At 43.7% G+C, this 22,907-nt stretch overlaps 1 protein-coding gene across 1 annotated transcript in view; it reads right to left on the reverse strand.

Moving 5' to 3' along the window:
* The window catches only part of GALNT17 (polypeptide N-acetylgalactosaminyltransferase 17), a 206,146-nt gene that overhangs the window by 62,283 nt on the left and 120,956 nt on the right, over window positions 1–22,907 (reverse strand). The window contains exon 6 of the mRNA XM_085302016.1: window positions 12,013–12,130. Within this exon, the coding sequence (XP_085158142.1) occupies window positions 12,013–12,130 (118 nt within the window). The remainder of the gene's footprint in view (window positions 1–12,012; window positions 12,131–22,907) is intronic.

Here is a 22,907-nt window from a genome sequence, read left to right on the forward strand (position 1 = left end):
TATAATATCTAATCTAATTTTTAGGCAAACGCCTTGTTTTCAGGCAAACGTAAAAATATTTCGTTTTTTGGCAAAGCCAACGGAACTTAGGTCAAACACCTGAACTCCTAMAAAATCTGTGGGTGGGATTTGGCTAGTGGGTTAATACCAGCGTGGGGAAGGGGGCTTCTGTGGAGGCAACCAACAGCACAGGGGTCAAGTTGCTACATTTTCCCTTGCTCTGGGACTCCCGTGAAAACAGCAAAGTCAACGAGACAAATGCAAACGGTGTGCCGTGTTATTGGGGTTAACTACCTCTCATGCATTACAGCAGCAGTGTATCATACCGATTAGCTCGCGTATGAACCAATAGTCTCGCTATGAATAATAAATGCACCACGGGGAAGCCAGCAGGTTCACTGCTGCAACGGCACCCGCGTTACCGGGAGCTCTGGCTGTGAATACCACGCAAAATGAGTCCCCCAGAGCTCCACCTCGGCAGTCTCCACCGAATATCACACGGACACACTAGACTGAAGGATAAATGCACTGGGAAACATAAATCATGTCTAGTTGTTTCTGCTTTTATTCTCAGTGACGCACAGGGCAAGTCTCAAATGATATCACATCAAGGGACAGGCATTCAGAGCCACCAGCTCTTGCTACTCACAGAAAGAAAGAAGAGATTTTCCAGGACTGCTAACGGAGATAAATGACTAGCTCCCACTGAATTTTGCTGGGAACTTTGTCCTTCCTGTTGCACTGAAGCGCTCACTCCAGCCTGCAGCTACTGGAAGAGCTGCAGAAAAAATGAGCCAAGTCCTTTAAGAAGATGACCAAACAAGCCAGCATTTCTTACCGCTGCAATCAACACCGCTGTAGCCCAAAGACACCACACTTTTTCCAGACACATGAGATGACACAGCTCCTGCCCCTCGCCAAGCTTCGCCTATAGAAAAGCTACCCAAGTATAGCAAGATGAGAAAATAAGTTTAAGCTGCCCTGAGCAAAGTAAAAAATCAATTGGATGCAATGCAATCTGCCGGACACTCAGACCCTCCAAGGCCTTCTGCAAAGCTTCATGGCCAGGTATGATTGWGTACTAAGCATTAACATCCTTATTAAGTGCTTTACACCTGCTGTGCACTCACTGCACACCAGGGTCCGTGACAGCCCGACGGAAATTCATGCCCAGTAAGGGCGAAAAGTAGAAGGTCAGGAAGCAGGTGACCAGCAGAGGAACATGCTGGCCCAAATTGCTCCAGGGAAAGAGTAACTGCAACATGAAACAATTCATCAAACTTGGCCAAAAGCTGCCAGAACAGTAAGTGCTATAAAGTAGTCCCAGAGGAGCGGGACACGAGTACCACTAGCCTGAAAAGGGCTATGATAGTCCAGGGAGAGTCCAGGGGAGGCACTGTAAAACTGAGCCACTTCAAGGGCCCGTGCAGGAGGCAGGGGAGTGGCCTGGGGAAACACTTGCCTTAATCTGGAAGTGAAGCCAGCTTCAGTACAGGGCTGGGACGGTATCTGTCCACTGACACTTATTTTGAGAAGATTGATTAGAGCAAAATGCTTCCAGGACATTCATTCTTCATGGTGCTCCTGGAGAGGCTTCTTCACACAATAATAATAATAATAATAATCATCATCATCATCATAAAAGCAGATACTGCTAGAGCCACTGTATTTTCAAGTCTGAGGGAAGGTCACAAGACACACACTCCACAGTGCCGTGCAGAGAGAAGAAGTYGTGTGTGCCCATGCAATGGAGACCTCATTAGAGGGGCTAATTGAGAAGTCAGGCCTTGCAGCCCCCTTCCCTTCTCACCTCTTATTCTCAGAGCTTGATCCCAGCCCTTTGAGGGCTCCAAAGCCCTCTCTCCCTGAAGCCTTTCCCATCCTATAGCCCCTCGCCTCTTAGGCACCTTGGCAAAGCCCCTTCCTGGTGCTGCACCAGAGCCRTCCTCCTCCTCCTGCCAGCTCTACTGAGACAGTCCTGCTCCGGACAGGGAAACCTGAATTGTCCCCATCTCATGGCATCACCCATTGAGCTGTCAGCTGCATTTTAACTGCTCTCTCTACGTGAGGAGTTCAGATGAAAAAGCAGCAAGGCTTGAACAGTTTTCAGAGTCTAGGCTGTGACTGCAGCAGGAGCTTTTGGGGACGAGTGTTTTCATTTGTAAAAATGAACAGTTTTGACCTGAAAGTCCTTGAGAGAGGATGACTGCAAAACCTTACAAAGACACCCACCACACTGGAGCTGGTTAGGAATGTTTAACTACAAGCTTTTTGGTTGAAGAAAATCACAGAGGTGGAACAGCACTGATTGTATTTTGACCAGGAATGTTCCTCAAGCCTAGGATAGAGCTGTAGTCAATGAAGAGAAGCCCTGTCCTTGCAAAAAACAAACCCCAGCAGCTGCGAGACAGAACTGCTCTGGGGTTCGACGCTACAGCCCTCCCTGATTCACCGGAGATGAGCAAATCAGCCTTTCTCTTGAGAGACGAAAAGGAGAGGGGGGAAAAAAATAGCAGCTTGGTTTTGCACCGATGATGAACCGGGAGCTTTCTGAAAGCTTTACAAATACAATGGGACAAAACAAACACTTCTCATCTCGGTTTAATATGAGCCTCATTTTTTGGTGTGTAATTTTACATCAAGTTTTCCCTTAGCATCTCCCAAGCGTGCTATTTGTAGGAAGACAGAGTTCAGTTTGGCTTGGATTTGGTTTTTAGGAAAACATGAGCTTGCTTTTTGTTTTAAAGGGTAATTTATACCCCAGACATCCTAGGTACACAAACTGCTCATCTTGCATAGCGAGGAGCGAAAGGAGGAAACAGATTTCAGAGTTATTGTTTCAAGCTCCTGGAAATATTTTAAGAGAKGGTTGTGCTCCAGGGAGTGATGCTATTAAAAAAAAAAAAGGCATTCAGAGGAAGTAACTTGGCTGCATCTCAGCAATTCCTGACCAAACTGCAACCACCAGGCACTCAGAGAACAGATATTGCTCTGGCTTATACGTTACCCTCCACACTAATGAGCATTCAGTCCTGGAAAAGTGAATACTCCAGAGGCAACGGGTGGACTGGAAGGGATGTCCTGGGGCTGCTTTGACTCAGCAGGGCCCAAGGGGCTAATAAAAAAGCAAGCTAACATACCTTGCAGTACAGAGAGGAGTGTGTAGGTTGAAACAAGAACAGATTCCTTTTGCAGGTGCTCATACCCATCACTGATTTTTAAGAGTGGTTAAGGAATTTATACATGTGCAAAACCAAGGAGGGTGACAACCAAACAACCCAAATCTGCCGAGCAAACATCTATTTCTGAGTCCAGAATAGCAGAAACGTCTAACCAGATGGATCATGTGGTGCCACATATCTGCACCATTTTATACCGTTTTATCCCAATAGTCATTACACATAGCATAGATGGTGTCCACAGGCACACTCAGCCCCTTTCCCAGTTCCATGACCAGGGAGACTCAGGCATTCCCATGTGCCTGAACATGAGAATGTGTTCAGGGAACGTGTGTTCAGGGAACACAGCAAGCTACCAATGCACTCAGGTCTATAAGCAAGGAAAGGGTGAAAATTCAGAGGCTCCAGTTCCCCCCCTGCCACGTCTTTCTCCATGGAGGAGGAGTGAGAGCTGAAAGCCTAGGAGAGCTTTAAGGGCTTGTGGGATGCGTTTCATGCCCAAGAACAAAAGCACATTACCCAAAAACCAATTTATCCTGGGGATACTGGAGGTGCCCCTGATGCCTAGAGCGTGGATGTGGGTAGGGTATGAGCATCCTCACTGGAGGAGTCCCAGAGACATCCCACTGGACAACTTCACCATGGCCCAAATCCTGTTTCAGCAAACACAGTGGAAACAGAAATGTGGGAATGGCTCTTTTCAGTGGGAACAGAKTAAGGCCAAAGACGAAGCTTCAGAGTCTCCCTGAGATTTTAGCTCCATTTTATTATGTATTCGTGCAAAGCCTCAATCAACCACGTTTTACTGAGCCTCAGGGAAACTGCAAAAGGAGAGACCTCAAGTTTTCTTCAGTAAGAAGCTTTGTTTTCTGGCCCAGYGCTTTACGGGAAATTTGCTAGAGGAGCCTGCTGGAGGATGTGCTGTCCCCGGCCCTAGCTGTGCTCCCGTGCTAGCCAGGGCTTCGTGCTCTTCAGGCTCCTGTTCTCCACAGCCCTTTAGCTACGGAGATGTTGTGGCTGCTCCATACACCCAGGCTATCTGCACCAGCTGGCCCTCCTCACCCAGGCCCCGAGCCCAGGCCGACTGTGGGGTGAGCAAGCCCCGACTCAGGTCCAGTGTGTTAAACGTTTGGCAGGTCCCTAACTACCACTTGCCCTAGGCACACACCGATCCCATGCAAAAATCAGTTAGAAGACAGGAAACCYGCCAGTAAGTCAAGTGAAAATGAGGCATGGCTGAGCCTCCAAATGGATTTCTTCATCCCCCAGTCAATCTCAATCACAACGTACGACCTGCTGCGCTGGAAGAGCTATCAACTTGCCCAGCAAAGATGATCAGTGTCTTTCCTGCCTAAAAATAAACTTGTCAGTAAAAATTCTAGCATCAATCGGGGTGAAAATAGCAATCCCTTCCCCCACCTCTACCTTCCCACGTTTGTSAGCGGATAACAGGCAGGGATGACAAATCATTTTCTATCACGAGGAAAAAGAGAGACAGGAGCTGCACTGTTGCCCACTTGCAATTTCCTTTCCCAAGGAGGGAGAGCTATAAACCACCCCAGCACTGCGGTGGTAGTAGCAGAGCACCTATCCCTCCCGATGCAGCGGGTTATAGCCCGTTTAGAAAAATAATCAAAATACTGCTCCATTTCCATGGAGATGGATTTGACGAAAAGCATTTTATCATTTTGGGAAACTACGCTAGAGCGCCTTACAAAGCATCTTCAAGCACCTACAGTAAATATTGAGCTGACAACTCAAAACGCCCAGCAGAGGGTTGGGATTCACACTTGCACTGATTTCTGCTGTTAAAATAAATGCACTCAGTGATTGGATATTGTTCAGTGGTGAAAATATTTCTTCCAACCACACAATAAGCGCTCTGAAGAACAAAATAAATAGAAAAATTTCTATAGCAGGGATACGAGTACATACAAACAGACCGTGGCCACGCACAATGGTACAGGTATTACTGGTGTATCACTATTTCTAAAGCCATATTTCCAAGATCTTTTCAAGGTCAGCCCTGCTCTCTCTCTTACTTTGTTCCAAGCTAACTTGATTTTTATTTGGAAAGAGCCTTAAGCCCCAATTTCTAAGTAGATTTCAGTACCTGACCGATGAACACTTTTTAAAAGCTTGTCACCAGTTTATATTGGTGGTGGTTGGCAGCAAGAGATAGTTTTCTTTCTTTTTTTTTTTTTTTTTTAGTATTTCCTAAATTGTCCGAGTCCCTGGGGTCTTGGCAAGCCACGTGTAGATGTATGATGACTTGCATCAAATCCACTGCTTCTGTGGCTCTGCTGAGCTCCAGATGGACTTTCCTGTGCCTGGAAATCACAGAAGGAGACATAATCTGTCCCCACAGCTTCTTCCCGCTGAGTACACTGGGCCAGTTACAATCCCCGACTCTGCCTGACAAAACTTGGCGGAGGTGCTTCCAGTCCCCAACTGCTCAGTCTTCAGCTTTTAAAACCGAGCCTTGCTCTAACTCCAGTGTTTCTTACCCTCTACAACCAAGAGCCCAACTCAAGCATCCAGCACCTCCGATGCTAACGGTTGCCTTTTCCTGTATCATCTGCATTTGAATGACATTGTAAAATTCATTGTTCCTCCGTATAAATTCTCAGAAACTTCAAGAGTCAGTACACACTCTCCAGGTAAGCAAGTAAGATCTCAAAATTTTACCCCAAAGCCTTCCACCAGTCAAAGTTTCCTTCTCTAACTGCTAGAAGAGCGTGCTAGCCGATGTGTTCTCACCACCTGCAACCAACCATAAAACAAACTTTGGGGAACATCTTGCAGCAAACTGTCCTCCTCTAAGTACTTCTCTMGGGATTTTTGGCTTATTTGTCCCCATGCTTTCCCAAAATCCTGCAAGATGCCGCATGTGGACTTTCATGACTAATTTTGTTTCAGCAAAGCTAGGTGCAGCTGGGGAAAAAAACTGCATGTCATTGGAAACGTGACTCAACCCTCACCATTGCGTCTCAGTGAACACTCACCAGCCTAATAAAGTCTTATGAATAAATTATACGCTTTTTGGCTTCCTATTTTTCAGCGTGATAAAAAATGTAACAATGTATCATTACAGATCTCCCAGTCTCCCACTTAGCGCGGCATCCTACATGCCTCAGCGGACGCACGCATTGCAGAACGTCTTGTAAAATCAGCAGACATGACAGTCGCAGGAGAAACGCCGTAATTCACGCCGACGTGCTGACGGACAGGGTGGTTAAAAAAGAATTTCAGGTACTGTCTACCATCCGTTACCTCTGTCTGCACCTAGACTTTTAATATATTAATCAGAAGAACGGGAAGAAAGAGGCATTTCTAGATGATCAGATGCAAAGCCCTGGCAAAGCAGGTTTCGAATGACAGCAGGTAAYATGCATCACACAGTCAAAACGTGACACTTTATATTAGGTGTCTGTGCGTTTGGGTAGCGCTGTAAAATAACTCCCCATCTAAGCAAGGATATTCTTACATTGTGATGACAGGTGGAACCATTTAGATTTTAGGTTCATTCAATTAAAAACCTAGTGAAATACCTATTGAGCAAAAGCATTTATGTGGCCCCTGTTACACTCACATCTAGCACTCTCCGATTTATAGACGTGGACAAGGTCATAGAAAGATTAGGAGTATCCATGTGAGCCTGTGCTAGAATATTTTTTTAAAAAAGATTAAAAAATAYAAAAATCAAATACAGGTTTCTCATGAGTCACAGCCCTGCCCTGCTATCCTTGGTTCCCCTACACTCTGCTTTGCGGTGGGACCTTTCGCTTTTCTGCTCTCCACAGGGTTGGAAGCAAGTTGCCACCCTTCTCCCGCACACCTCCCCTGGACCAACAGAAGAARGGCTGCCCACTCCAAAAATCCCGCTTGCGTTCTTCTTAAGGAAGAATGCATTCTTTCTTTAAGGAAAATGTATGCGGGAAAAGCAAACAATTCRATTTTCTGAATAAAGAAAGCAACCAGCTCCTTTGTGGAATCTAAATACACCTATTCAATGTTTTTCCCCCCCTTTTTTTTGTGTCTGAGGTCCTGCCCCTCTCAAGACATTGCAGCACATGAATAATTGTACTCTTACAAACAAAACTATGCTTCTTCATGGATGAAACGTACCATTAAAATGCTATTTTATCTATTTTTAAGGGTCTCTGAAAGACTAAAGGGTAGAGAGGCACAGTACCTCTGGGAGAGGATCAATGCCAACGTAGCAAGGTTACTAACGTGCACAAGCAGCTGCAGAGTAAGAGCCTGGTTATTAAAAAAATCTCTGCCAACAACAATATGTTCAACGCCCTCATTGAACCCATTTGCTGRCATAAAGCAGCTTTTCAAAGCTCCAGCTCCTCAGCCTTCATAGCTACCTGCACGGATGCAGCTCTGCTCGCTCTGGGGATGCAACTGCCAGCTCGCTGGCACAAGGCTGAATTTGGCCTGTTAAAACTCAATGATAAATCTAGAAAACATGATCTGGGAATACAACAGGACACACTGTTCTTCTCCCCTGGAAAGAGTTTTAGAAGACCCAACCCAAACTTCAGACAATTTAACATTCATAGTAAAACACAGCTCAAGACAGCCATTAAACCTCAAAGGGATCCCTGAATTGTGCTTTTCTTAATGAATTTGATGATCRATTCTTACTACACAAATAAGGTGTGGGATGGATCAGCTAATAAGGCTTCTTAGTTAATTGCTTTCTTCAAGCAACAATTCGTACAAATGATACCATCAAAGGAGTAATAATATCCTTATTGATTAAATTAATCTCTAAAAGGCAGCTCAAATGAGTTTAATTAATGATGCATGACAGTAGCACAAAATACTCTGAAAACAAYCTGTTCGAGACTCACAACCAATCCGAGACTTTGAAATCATGGCAACAGCTACAGAATAGCCCTTTGTATCTTTATTCAAATAAAGACTGCACGATTTCATGAAACATCTTAGTAAATGCCTATGACTAACCACGAAAATCCATTTAACTTTCCATCCAGATTAAAAAAAAAAAAAAAAAGCGAGACACACAGCATAAGCAAACAGACTTCTCACCAGTCAAACACTCACCAAAATTCACATCCACAAACAGTTTTCCTTAAAATAAAACAGAAATTTTCAGTGAAGAGAGTAGAGGTCACAAGAGGAGCTTCTGCGCCAAAACACAGAAGTGAAGTTGGTGGGGACCTAGAGCAGTGTCAACATACTTCAAATCATAAGACCTGGACACTGGGTTCGTAAAATCAGTTACCCTCTTTCCATCTCCCTGCCCCCCAAAATCCCCAAGATATAAAGAAAAAAAAAAACAAAAGAGAGAGACCAGGATATTATTTCTGGGAGAGCAATGGCAGGAGCTGGATCTGGGGAATGTCCCCTGGGTTAGGTGGTGGTCCCAAAAGTCTACACRCTCCCTGAGGGGTGATGGGAGCCCGAAGCAGRCATKGGCAATATTTGCCTTCTACAYTTTTACAGCAAGACTGACAACAAATAAGCTACTACCAGGGCTGCGGTAATGTCTCCAAGACACRTACGTGTTTCTATTCCTTCGCAAGACCATGCAAAAACTACTCGCGCTTGATACCAGAAAATAAAAGTTAAGTYTTCCTTTACCATAAATGGGAGACCCCATTCCACACGCCAGGTCCTCACCAGAGTGAAATTAAAAGCCTCCCAGAATTACAAGCCAACGCCACCACGAAAACACTGACAGGCGTGGTTGCCATATACCCCGGCTACAACAGCTTCGTCAGCTATGCCTAATTAACGGCTGGGCTGTTGTCTTTCATCGGAAGGATGAAATTTTTGTCAACCTGCTGCAGAAAAAAGGATGATCAAATGTTTGGTCCCTGTGCCTGCCAACTCAATAAGAAAGACCCAGCGCTGCTGTCATTTGATTGCAAGGCAAACTTGCAAAAAAAAAAGAAAAAAAAGAAAAAGAAAAAGAAAAATCTGCTGAAAACATCTCAGTTGAAATATTAGCCTAAACTCCCTTGCTTAGAAAAACTTCCACGCTCGCTGCCAAGAAAACAGGAATTAGACTTCATTCTGCCTCAGGAAGTGAAGCAGTGGACATCGGGGACAAGAGGAGGGAATAAGCACAACCTTCTGGAGACTCTCTGGCGTGATAAATAAAAAAAATACAGTAATACAGAGAACAACACATTCCTCTTGTCAGGGCCAAAGTTACCCCGCAAGCAGAACAAGAATTTGCCTGGGGCAGCGAAGTGCTTAATGGCTTTATTATTATTATTTGAGCAAGCCGAGGATGCTTGCTAGATTGTAAGGGATAGCAGCAAGCCTAGAGCTAACTTTGTGAACGTGAGCAAATGGTTTTTATCTTTTAAGTGACTCATGCAGAAATGTTCTCATTTAGCAAACTGAAATCAACAATTCAAGAAAGAAAGYAACAGTCCTTTTATATTTTTATATATTATATATAAAAAAACGCAATATATAAATATGTGCAAGTGCATTAATAAAACCAGACRCTTGCACCTTAACCCTTCTGCATTAGGACAGCACATCCCCTTCAATTATTTACTTCATTTTGTTTTTCAGATTACCACCATCTGCTTTTAGCACAATACAGTTAGCTTGTGGTTTTGCCTGAAACACTAATTTATCTAGCTCCTCACAGMCTCAGCGAGTCTACCATCTCATTTTTGTTCTTTGAGTGTTTTCGCTAACACAAGAATATTACATTTACGAAACGCCGCAAGACTCGCAGAAACAAGATGGAATTTGCATCGTCATCAAAAAGAAAATAAATATCTTTTGTGTATTTTTCATCCAAGACTCAGTGAAATGGTCAACAAGGAACCACAGAAATACTGCACTGACTACAGCCAGTTATTAAACAGTCAAAAGGAGGAGGAAAAAGAAAAAAAAACACATACACAAAGCCTCGATATTTTRTATTAAGATTGAATCTTTAAAAGATTATTAAAAAAAATTCCTACATTACTGACAGGGGGATACGCCTATTACAGACCCCGGCTATAAGAGACTGTTTGCAGATCAGGGTTATTAGAAACAGATACACCTATCTCAGACCTGAATTCTATAATGACTGTTTCCTTACACATCCCATGGTTAGCCTTGTATAAACTATTTATAACGAAAATCCTTCTGCAAAGGGGATTGCTTTGGCAAGAGCAGGCGTAATTTCTGATGTTGCTGAAAGAATGGGGTCAGCTACATTATTTACATGAATTTTCTATTAGTTACCTGRCATTCAAACAGGAAGGCTGGCACACATCAGATGGGACTGATTTGCCACAAGGTCTTGGTTGCTCCAATGGGGACACCCGCCCTGAGACTGATTTTTAGAGCACGGTGCTCAAGAACCTTTGAAAAAATCTGCTTTCTAAGCAGTCGTACAGGGTGGATTTCCTAAATATCTTGGCCATCCGAACCAAAAAAAAAAATTTAAAGCGTTGGCCAGAACATAGAGCATACGAGCGTGTGAACAGCAGGGGAACACGTGGATTGGAAAGGCAAGTCTGCAAGCCCCACTGGGGAAAAAGAGGGATTATTTTTTTTCCAAGATGATGTTTATTAGCAAGTCTTTCCAAAAATTGCAGCGCATGAAAAAGAACAGGACATAGGCTCATCATTTGTCCCGGAGACATCCATCTTATTTTTCCAGTTAAGAAGCCAATCTTCCATGAAATCCCCCAAAAACTTAACAGATGGGTTGTATTATTAGTTGTGAGAAGAACAGTTCAACAATGATAACCTTAAAAACAAAACCCTATAAACAAACAAATTTGGATATTCACAAGAGAAGCTTAGTGCAGAGTCAGATTTCTGAAGGCCCAGGAAGCGGGTTGCAGGATGATGTGCAATAATTACTTCATATGGAGAGGTGCTATGTGGCATATTTAAAGCCTTTAATTTCTATTCCCTTGTTTAAATGAGATTATTGCTCCCTGTAGCCAACAACAATGATGGGTTTTTTTAAGTTTCTTTTGATTTGCCAGCAAAGCAAATACCAGCTCTGGTAAATCTATGAACTAAACAATGATTTTTCATTTTTACAATGGCACAGTCAATTCAATTTTCCAGTTAAAAGTCTCAAGTCTCTCCCTATCAGCTTGTTAATGTCCAAGTGCTTTATTCTAAAACATGCCTGGGAGAATCTCCACTGACTTTACCATCCCATGTTTCTTCTGAACATTGTCTTCATTTTTTTTTAATCACTTTACTGTATGTAAACACTAAACCACAGCTACTATCATATATAGTAATTGAGTTATGTTGTCGTGGCAGAGTCTATAACTAGGCTTGTCTGTGTGGATTTACCGAGGCAGCGCTGAAAATGCGGCTATTAAGGTTTTGTTTATCAAAGTAGGCTTTGCCTGTTTATGAACGTATTTCATTTGCAGCTCCTTAATGCCTGTAAAATATTTTCAGGCTTCACGTCTTCTTGAGGCATTCACAAGAGTCCCACCAGCCTCCCTGGGAGTGTTCACATGACAGAAATAGCACAGTATTTTTTTTCTAAAATTTAAGATATCTACAACTTACAGCAACTAGTGTCACAACTCGACCAGGACCTGTTTATGGTAGCATGCCATTTGGTATCAGTAGCTCTTTGCATCAGGTCAGATGGAGAAGCATCCAAGAAAGGAAAAAAAAACACATTCACCCCTAAAAACAAGTCGTTTCCCTCACCTAAGCAGCAATTAAAATGTTACAAAACAAACCAACCCTCAGTTCTCGTGAAGCAGTCTAATAACTGTCTACATTAACTTGTTAAAGTGTGGCTTTGGATTTCTTAAATACTCTAAAGTGCAATTTTTCTTGCGGGTGTGTCACAAACCTTGATACCCAGCTCTATGTTCTCTCCTCCATACACGTCCATTCCAGGATCAAGAAGACCTATCTCTCCAAAGAACTTCCTGTGCACAACAAACGAGCAACCGATCATCGCTGGCGTCCTGTACAAAGAGAAAAGAAGTGCACAATTATTGTCATTTTCCAATTTTTAATGGACCAAAGGCTTATTTCTGTAAAAATCCTGCTGGTTTCACGTGCTTCCTGCCACTGGTTATCCCAGAAACTTCAGAGCAGTGACCGAGCTCTGGAAGCTCAGGGACATTATTTTACCAGTGCAATGAAGTTCTCCAAAATTCAAGTTCATTACACTGYGCATAAACCAGAGAAAGAATTCTCCTCAGATTAAAATACTGAAAAACTTGCAATTTCTGGCACTGTCATAAACATCTYGGTGTGTCTGTGGTCACAATTTCTTTGTGTTATCATTCCCCACATGCAAAGAAAGTATAGTAATCATTTTTCCCTTCTACTACTTTATTCTAGCTTTAGACTAGAAACATCTGCTGTGTTATTTGCCCCGTTGCACCAATATCCATGCTGCTTCAGGGTTAGTGGGCCCATGGGGCGTCTTGCCCTCGAGCTAACCGCCTTGTTCATCTCCACCTCTGGAAGAGCGGAGGAGCACAAAGCGCCTGGTCAGAGAAAACAACAACGGACAACTACCRATCCCAACACTGCAGAAAAAGCAGAAAGATCGAGGAAAAACACTGTGTCAGGGGTTAATCTATGATAATTGTGCAATTCTAAGGCTGTAGTAGATGGTTGTGTTTACTACATGCACATGCACTGTCCCTCCCCTGTTACCACAAAATAACCAAACCCATCATTTGAGAAGGCTGGACCAGATCTCCCCAGCCAAGGACGCTGTTATGCTGTTCTGATTCACACAAGCTGAGAACTTCTTCTTCTTTTCTTTTTTTTTTTTGAGTGATTAAACTCTTGCAACCCTTTCTGCAAAGTCACTCTGTGCCGCTGAACATGCACTTRACAAAACCATATCATTATGCTTGTGCTGCTCTGGGATACACTAATCTATTGTGGCTACAGCATGTGGGAAGTTCAGCTGCTGGGATATTCTCTGTAGTAAAATAGAATGATAAAAATGATTCTTTCCTTCAATCTGCTTTCATTTGGATCTATGCTGTAAAGGGTAAAGGAAAAAACAAGCATACACTTACAGGGACGAGCAGGGAAGAAGCTGTACGCATTTCACATCTAATCCATAGGCTGCTATTCYCAGACCCCTTTTGCCCACCCTGACCAAATGAAGTGATGTTGCTCTGAGCAGGAAGAAGTTCCAGCTTGCATGATGGAACAGCCCTCACCTCTGCAGTTCAAGGCTTTCAGGGCTTAAGGCCTATCTTAGCCCACATATCTGGAAATCTCCCTCTGTTTCTCCAGAAACAGAAGCTCTCCAGAGGGAATCTGGCCTCAAAGCAGAAACACRTAGGATCCAGGTATACTGCATTTTAGACGAGGTCTTAAACCAAGCCAATATGGCTTCTTGAGCAAGCTCCACTGGGAGCTTGCACAAGTTGGATATGGTGTAAAGCACCTATGTACCCAAGGAGCACCTACGGGACCCTGACTCACGCTGAGCAGCTGTGGTGTTCAAGCAAGGCACCCTACGGCAATGGCCTTGCAACTCGGCTCTGATGATAGGAGATCAAATTAATCTTTGAGAAACACTTGAGTTCCTTGCATGAAGAGTTCCATCCACTCWAGTATTATTATTTATAGACATTTTAATACTTTTAATAGACTCTTAGAGCAGCTGAATGCTGCTGCCGTATTAAATTAGTTAGAATTAGAATCCATCAGAATTTTTTCTTCAACAGATTTTTTTTCCCTGACAGCCAGCTCGGCCTCCGTTCCAACAAGCATTATAATGGTTCATGATTTGCTGCCGCTCTAGTACTTAAGATTTCAATTCTATTGCTTTATTTGTAGGAAGTTAACTGCCATTAGCAGAAACAATTCTTTCTGAAATGACAACCATGTTAGGGATGCCAAATCTAATAGCTCCATTATCATAGACTATCGCATGGAGTTAAATAAAAAGATAAGTTGCTTTGTTTTTACGCGGAAGATAAAAAGTCCAGTTCATTTCCTCCATGGGGAAACAGATGCGTGGGAGCATRGCAACGTTGGGCTTCTGCAGCCAAAGTTTGTGCATCTGCTAAAAGCACCCAGAGAACAGCTAAAGCCAGAAAATTTTCCAGGTGAAAGCTTCAATTGCATTTTGGACCAAACAAGCTGGATCACTGGCAACTTATCCGTGGWGAAGCCAAGGCTGCTAATCTGGGAGCCACTCAGCACCTGTGCCAAGGAGCCCAAGGTCGGCACCCCCCCAGGAGCCCGACGTCGGTAAGAAATGAGATCCCCATGCTTTCTCTCCAGAGATGCGCCACAGAGAGATTTTTATAATAAAAATACAACCTTTTTGCTGGCATTAACATCCTTGCAATGCATGAAGACAACATGCTTTGCTCATTCTGGAACAAGGAGTTCAATAGGGCTTATTTCTTCAAGATATTCTCCAATATCAATCCTTGGAAACCGGATCCAAGAAGAGGTCGCTGGTTCCAGCAGCTGGTCATGCTACAAGCGGCTTCTTAAAGCACAACACAAAAAGAAGTGACAAAGCAGCTCCCCAAAGCTGCTGCTTCTTCCCTAGACTGCCATCTGAGAGAACGTTTTTCACCGTTATTCTGCAGCGCGTTCTCTTTGCACAACACCGATTCACCGAGCCTGTCTGAAATTCCCATAGAAATAGCCTGATGGGGATTTTGCAGCTTCGCCTTCATGTTTTCCTCCTCTTTATTTTGCTGCACATTCCGTTTTCAGCCAATGACTCCGCTACGCATGCAAAGTAGCATTCCTGAGCGGAACCGAGGTCCCTTGAGCAATACAAATTAAGCGCCACGTCCTTCTTTGTAATGACAGCTCCATATTAAATAAATGAGGGCTCATGTAGCGCTCAATTTAAACAAAAACACCGTTTGATTTTTTCGGAAACCCTTCAGAAAGGTGGACGTTTACAACAGCAGATAGCTCATCCGCAATGTAATAGCAGCCTGGAGACCGAGAGCTGATAAAGCTTCTTGTTTCCCTGCCCCTTGATTAAAAGCTTTAACGCAGTTTGTTTTTAAACATKGCACAGTTTAGCTCAGCTCAGTGCATTTGCCTTCATCCCAATAGCTATTTTTACTTTAACGAGAAAGGAAAAGCGGAATTGGGCGGAAAGGACGCAYGGAGATGTTTAGCAGAATTAGGGGTTGCGCGCCCCAAATTCCACAGCTTGTTAGTTCCTTGTCATTATTTCACTTCTATATATATCCGCCTCTATACAATAAGTGACAAAAGGTCAAGAAGTGCAGCTTTTACGAAATATCCTCAGCCTGAATCTCTAAAYAAAGATGAAGAAGGTCCAGGGAAAAACGTTTATCCTCGTCCATTAAGTTACTYTAACAGTCTTCCTTTCTTCAGCGCACAGTTACCACCAAATGATTAAAAAGTCTCGAGTAGATTGCCTCTTCAATTCAAGGAAATTAATTTTCCTACACAATTGGATTTTGCTTCCAATTTTAAACTAAAGCACAAGTTATAAAATACGTAGAACAAAAATAATTAGCGGTCATACTACTGAGAGCAGGACGCCTGAGAATGTATTTTAAGAATTGCTGGAGTGGCCAGCTTCCATTAAAGAGCTGCTGTTCTCAACACACTTCAATCATGGAGCGGCTCTACTTTCAGCAGCCCAGTGCCACAGCTTTAGTGGACGTGGCATCGCTATTTATCTGGGACGATCTTTTAGCCATCTACAAGGACTTCATTTGTCTCTCTTCCAAACTTGCCGTTCCTAATTYAATGCACCAAACTCAAACATTTGATTTTGTTTTGAGATGTCAGCTCGGTCAAAAACACGCACTGCTTTCTCCCTTTTGCTGCTTTCCTGCACCCCTGCATTGCAGCTGGAAGTCACCAACCACTATATTAGCAGGAACCACCCAGAGACTCACATATACATATGTCTCCTTACGAGCTTTTTAGCCTAAACTTAGCAACCGAGGCACAGAGTCGAACGGCACGGGTAAGATCTCATGTCCAAGCTTACACYGCATTTACAAGTAGATCCCTCACTCAGCACCAAGGGATCACATCTGGCTTACGAGAGCTAAAATCAGACGTGTAATATGCATACGTACGTATACGCAGACTCCTCATTTCAGGTAAATTATCAAAGTTGGTTAAGTTAAGAACATGGCTTCAAACGGCAGCCTTTCGATTCTTTCCCCAGCTATACCACGGTTAAGGAGAACACCTTTACTTATTTTTACAAGGCAGTCTTGGGCCAGGTCTTCACTTGCTTTCAGTCAAAAAGTTGGCGTACTTACTGGCCTTGCAGGGACCGGGAGGGACCCTCCTGGCCCACTCCACACGCTACGTATGGGCCGTTCTGGCTTCTCAAGAGAGATGCRCAGATTGTTTATGATAAAGCACTTAATTTTCTTCTGGTCACAGATGAAATTAAGGACCTAATTTGCAAACCGTAATGCCTTGCCAGTGTCGTACGCCTCTGTGCTTTWTTTGTGGCATGATGACCACACTGTAAATCAAGAACAGGACGGGTAGCATACAGGTTTCAGCTGTACYGTGGGGATTAAATGCAACACGCAGTGTTAAAGAACGATCCTTCTGGTCATAAGCAGGTTAAACTTGGGGCAGCTAAGGGTTATTCAGTAAGTGGCAATGCCACTTAGCTACCTACTGCAAAGTGACARCTGCTTCGTCTCACTGCAAAGGAGTTGGGTGCCCTGGGCTGCAGGGGCTCCTCTGCCTGGTGAGGGCCACCGCGGAGGGGGCAAATGACAAGATGAACCACTCTCCCGAGCAAGCAGCTTCGCAGAGCGTGGGAAGATCACACCGTAATAAAATAACCCTTTTGACAGGGGAAACTGAGCCTGGTTGGGCCAGGTAGAACAAGCCAACGGTTTGATGCRACTCTGGCCCTGCCCTGTGCATCCCGGTGAGGGGCCATCCGCATCCATCTCAGCTCCGTGCAACCACTGCTCCACTCCAGCCATCCCTCCACTCAGCCCYGTGACCTCCCTCCCGCATCGTCCCAAAAGCAAGCATGTATGGTACGTTATGTACGTTATGTAGAGCCCATACAATCCAAAATCGATCATTAATTCAAGAWTTTTTTCAGTGATGGGAGAGAATTTCAATGCCAGGGCAGCTGTGGGAGGCCACTGAAGAAGAGCACGCAAGTGTGAGAGCGAGATGCTCATCACAGCTCATCCCCAAACTAATGCCACGGGAGCGCATCACCAAAGGAAAATTACATCATTTCTGTCTCATGCAGAGAAGCATCCACTTGCAGAGCCACAGTCAGGAAACACCCTTGCAGCTCCCCTTCACTGCCCGCGCAATGGCTTGGGCAGATAGTGGTTGGATTTCTTCCCMGCGAACGCAATAAAATGCATAGCGAGGGAAAGGCATTTTAGCCCACGGCAGCGTACCTTGCTTAATATTATCCCCTGGATGGCATCTGCAATAGCTGTTCCTTGAACAGTTCTAGCTTCCTTGCCCCACTGACTGTGTTTAATTGTCTGTCCCAAATGGGTTTATTTCCCTGCCGTCGCTGAATACAACAGAATCCGTGAAACAAATTAAAAATAAAGAGATGCCGCATGAAAGAAATGCTAGATTGAATTCCTTTTCTGCACTTACTGAAGATTAGCAAGACTTAAACTTTTAATGACACAACAGCCGGGCAAACCACATATTTTTGCAAATATCTATTATTTCTACCCGTATATGTGACCTTGCTAGCAATATGCTTGACTTTGTTACTGTTGCATGTCTGTTCCTATTTCCACATCAAAACTGACTCACTCTGGGACCTCAGGCAAAACATTTTACTTCTTTGTACCTCTGTCTCCTCATCTGTCAAATGAGTATAATACCTCATTGGTCTTGAGAATGAGCCTATATAAATCATTTTAACAACTTCTGGACCCAAGCTGCTGAATTAGCTACCAATAATGTTACATACGTCAGACTCCCAAATTTAAGTCACGTACGATGAGAAAAGCCATAGTGGTTAATAACTTTATACTCATGGAGTCGCACACCAAACAAGCCATTTCTGGTCTTGCTTGAGGTCATCAGGAGCAACAAAAGCCACCTGCATTGCGTTGCTGTGCCCACAGCGTGTTAAGATAGAGCGGGCAAGTCTAAAGCAGATTTCTACTCCACTCACAAGCTCCAGGAGTTCAACTCAAGTTTAAAATTTCCCCTTTAGGAGAAGAACTGCTGCCAAAGTCACTGCCTTGGCAATGTCCTTCTTTATGTGTTTTGCAAAAAATAAGGTTGGCCCAGCGTTTGAAATCACAGGATGCCTGAGCAGCCTACCTGCATGCTACAGTTTTCTCAAGCCCTTCTAGGAAGGATTTTAGCATAGACATTCTTGCTATTCTAGGCAATCAAAGTGTTCACGTGTAGGGTGTAAGTCTCCAGCTCTAAGTACTTTGTCAGCCAAGTTAATGAAGTCCCTGCTGTAAACCCTGCCTGAGGTCAGTACTGCTCAGTGAACCTCAGCAGAGGTTCAGTTCCTTTCTTTTAAAAGTTTGGTAGCTTCATGGGAGCATTTTCTGCCACTTTTGCTCACTGGTGATTCCTAATTTCAACAAGCAGCGTCTTCGCATAGAAGAGGATGCAGTGTGGTACCACCTCCCACAGTGCTCTTGTAGGGATACCAGCAGCACAGCTCCAACCTTGAGAAACCCTTCCAGACCTATAACCATAAGATGGGAGTGAGACCTGCACAGGCTCAGGAGAATTATTATACGCAAACACCCCTGCAGGTCCAAGCAGTGCTTTGGCTCATGAGTGCTCAGCACCCCATGACCACCGCCCCACCTGGGACTTGGAGGGTTGAGAACTTGTACAGGAAGCTGATGGGAGAAACACTACCCAAGCCCTTTGGAACAGTGGCCAACCAAGCTAGTTTCAGCCAGGGAGGTAGCTATGGCAAAACAGCACCACCTGTCCAAAGTAGCCAGGACACACTGCCGCACAAGTCAAGCTAGCCCACTACTGAGATGAAGGCTATCGCCGATAGACAGCACCACGTCATATCATACAAGCGCACCAGCTCTCCTAAGCTAACTTTGGGTGTCTCCAAGAAGCACGAGGTACCCTGAATCAGTTACTGTAACCCATATAGATTGGTTATTTTATGATTAAGAATAATACATGACATCACTAATAGTCACCTGAACATTTGGAGTTGTCCTCCACTATGCCTCCAACTGCAGACACGTTCACTGGGCAAGACACTGACTCCAACACTCCGAGTCCTGTGCTCCCTGTCTATATGGGAGAGCAACGCTGGAACACAGCATTTGAAGTGCATGGTTGCGAGTCTAAAAATGGTAACTTGGAGTACAGGCAGGAGCAGACTTGCACTGAAAAAAAATCACCTTGCAGAAGGTTAATTTGATAATTATCCTCCAAACGGGACTCAGTCTCTATTCAGGAATGGCTTTGAGGAAATTGTTGCAACTACAGGACTCTTCCTTAGGATAAACTTTAGAGGTGGTTCTTCATTTTAGCTAATTTAATAGCAACTCCAGAGCTACTCCTGGAGGTACCACACAGAGAGGGGAAAACATGAACTTCCCCTCTTGGTGCCAGGAGCTTGCCCTAGAGTCCATCAGGAAAGAGGCTCCTTGCAACAAGTCATCAGAACACAAGTGAAAGTGTGAAAACATCAGTATGTCAGGGCGACTTTGACTCTGAGCAGTCTCCTATTTTTTCACAAAAACAGAATTGGGAGAAATAACACCCACAGAAGCGATTTATTAGGGACAGTCATATAGGAGAGGTTGCACAGAAGTCTCGGAACTGGAGCCTAAGATTGAGAGAACACCAATCTAATATATACAGCAGCTCATATTTGAAGCCACTAAGACATATGTAAAAAAAAAAAAGAAGAAGAAAGGAAAAGAAAAAAAAGAAAGAGTTAGAAAGGCATAGTATTTACTTAACCTTTTTCTACTTTTCCTATACGACTGGTCCCTAAAGATCTTACATTCAAACAGATCTGGAAATCGCTCTTAAATTTTACTTGCATAAAACACATCCAGCCAAAGTATACCTTGCCATCCAACCCAGGAGTTAAGCCACAAAACCTTGTCTGCACCAGGAAAATAGAGGTTTTTCTCACATCCTGTTAGTTAAAACCTGTTAATTAACCCGAGATAAATCCCTAGCAAAAACAAAGTAGCTTCAAATTTTAATCTGAGTCGGGAAGTGAGAGCAAATCACAGTCCACGCAGACTGCGTATCGACATGCCGCACACGGAAAGCAGCCGTTACCTACACACACCCATAAAGGTTAATCGACAGAAGGTCACAGCCTTTTACTGCTGTCGACAAGCGGTGACCATCAGTCACCTCTTCCATGCAAGACGTGTCCTCCTGAACAGTCAATTCAGGGGATCAGAGTCTCATGTAAGCTTTTCATCAAAAGGACAGTGTTTGTATATGTGAATTGGGCCCATTTATTCCAAGTTAGAGACAGAGAGAGAGAGAGAGAGAGAGAGAGACAGAGAGAGAGAGAGAGAGACAGAGAACTCCCCAGGGCAACTTCAGGGAGTTTGAAAAGTGAGATGAAAATCTCACCTCTGATAACTGGCAATGACCAAAATCCACCTTGCCAGGCAGTTCAAAACAAAACAGGAGGTGCCTTCAGAAGGCCTCCCAGGTCCTGGGATTCAATASCAAGAGCTGGTCAGCAAACATCACCAAAATGGTTTCCAAGTCCTCAAGAAGACATCATGTTTAGATAGCTCTGGACATAAGGATTTGTGTTTGGATTGCTTCAAAGATCCCAGAGGCACTAGAGCAGCTGGGAAAGGTGCACACACACAGCTCGGCAAAACGGAAAGATTTCTTGTACTTGATTTCCTCCAGTGCTCCTTTATAAATGATCTTTCTGCACTTCTCACCCCCGTTTAATGTAACAAAAGGTTGGGTGGAACAGAAGGGAAAGGAGGAAAAAAAAAAAAAAAAGTGAAGGTTTATCCATAGAAATACCCAGGAAGGAAGCCTGCTTTGTGTGTGAACGCTCATGCTCACCAATCCAATTCTAATCCCAGTCCCACTGGTTTTGAACCGGGACCATCTAATTCATCATGGAAAAAGTAAACATCAGTTATAACAAATTTCCAACGGGCAAATTTTGGTACCATCCCAGACCATTCRCCATTCAACTTGCTATAGCCCCAAAGCCACCAGCGTCTGTGCTGCCTTGCTCTCAATGAAGGGCTGGTCCAAAATGCCCCYCTTGGGATGATTTTGTCAGAAGTATTTCTGTTCACTTGCTATTGGTAATGAATGCAATGCAATTGCAACTTCATTGCCTTACATTATTGCTCGACTGCTAATTAAATGATAATTACTTTTAGATGTAATATGTATAACTAACAGGCACTTAACAGGAACATGTTATTTACTTTTCTTTTTCTAACGTGAATATATTTTTCCTCAAGGATACCTAAGGGAATGCCTTTAAGTTCCTCCACCTAGTATAAAAATAACAGGTAAACACATTTTTCATCTCTGCCTCACACAACTCGCAGATGAGCTGAACTCAGCAACAAGTTGTGCCCCTGGGTTGACATGCTGATCCAGAGTTTAAGGATCATAGTTCAACTCTGCTCCTTCACTCAGGTCTGATCTGGATCTTGGTACCCAAAATGGGCCTTAGGCACAATTTTATGTCCCAGCCTATATTCAAGAACRGAGAAATCAGCATCTCTATTTATTTTGATAGATTTGCAAGTGCATTCCCCAGGTGCTCGGCATGCAACTGCTGTTCACATCTGGACTGTGGCACTCTGCCAGATGCAGGGGTTTCGGGGYCCCTCTTTGCAGGAGGTGGGAGTGATGCAGGGAGCTGAGAGGAACACGTAGCCGTCAGCAGGAACGACCTCAACACAAAAGCCACTGTTACTTTCTAAAAACACAGCTACAAGTGGTTGTGCCGCCACCTCATCTGGCACACGAAGAACATTTCTGCATCCATATGCACCCGTGCAGATCCCTCCAACCAGTCCTAAAATGAAAGAAACTGCATTTTACAGATAGACTTTAAAGATGTGATAATATGAAGATGAGCACTTTGGGCCCAGCAGGTGAGTATCATTCCCTTTCCAGTTCATAACTGAAAGAGAAGTTTCATTTTTCACTCTGAACACTCAAGCCAAGGCCTAGAACTTGAGAGGTAGACTTCTYTTGCCATGAATTGCTATGTATATCAAAGATGCTGCAAGCCAAAGGGAGAAACACACCAACAAAACCGCTCTTGATGGGCTGTCACATAGYAGAATTAAAAAGTAATTCCCTTGACAGTTATAAACAGAGAATGAGCATCTGTCAGCTTTGGTAGTCCCAAAGAAGTCATGCAAATAAAAGAGCAGTGGAAGATTAACATCATCGTTACGTAAAACTATGCTTCTGCATGTGGTCAAAACCACCTCTCTTCCATGCAAAGGTATTTCACACAGCCGCTTGGAAACCTCTAGTACAGGTATAATTCAGTGACCAGCCTAGTTTCCTTAAAACATTCAGAGCACTTCCTAAACAAATCCATACCAAATGCAAAGTGCCGTCTGAAGCTCACATTGGATTGAGCTCTTCATTATTAATTAGTTTCACACAACCTTGAGTTGCTTTCAGATATATTGCTGTGATGGAGATTGAAGCTATAGATTCAAGAGGCTAAAGATATTGGGAATTTCATGGACATAATCGAGGATAGGATTTAGACCAACGTATTTACATCCACTATAGGCTGTTGCTAAG

The sequence above is a fragment of the Rhea americana genome, unplaced genomic scaffold (assembly GCF_003343005.1).
Source record: "Rhea americana isolate MKP2758 unplaced genomic scaffold, rheAme1 scaffold_182, whole genome shotgun sequence".
Lineage (NCBI taxonomy): Eukaryota > Metazoa > Chordata > Aves > Rheiformes > Rheidae > Rhea > Rhea americana.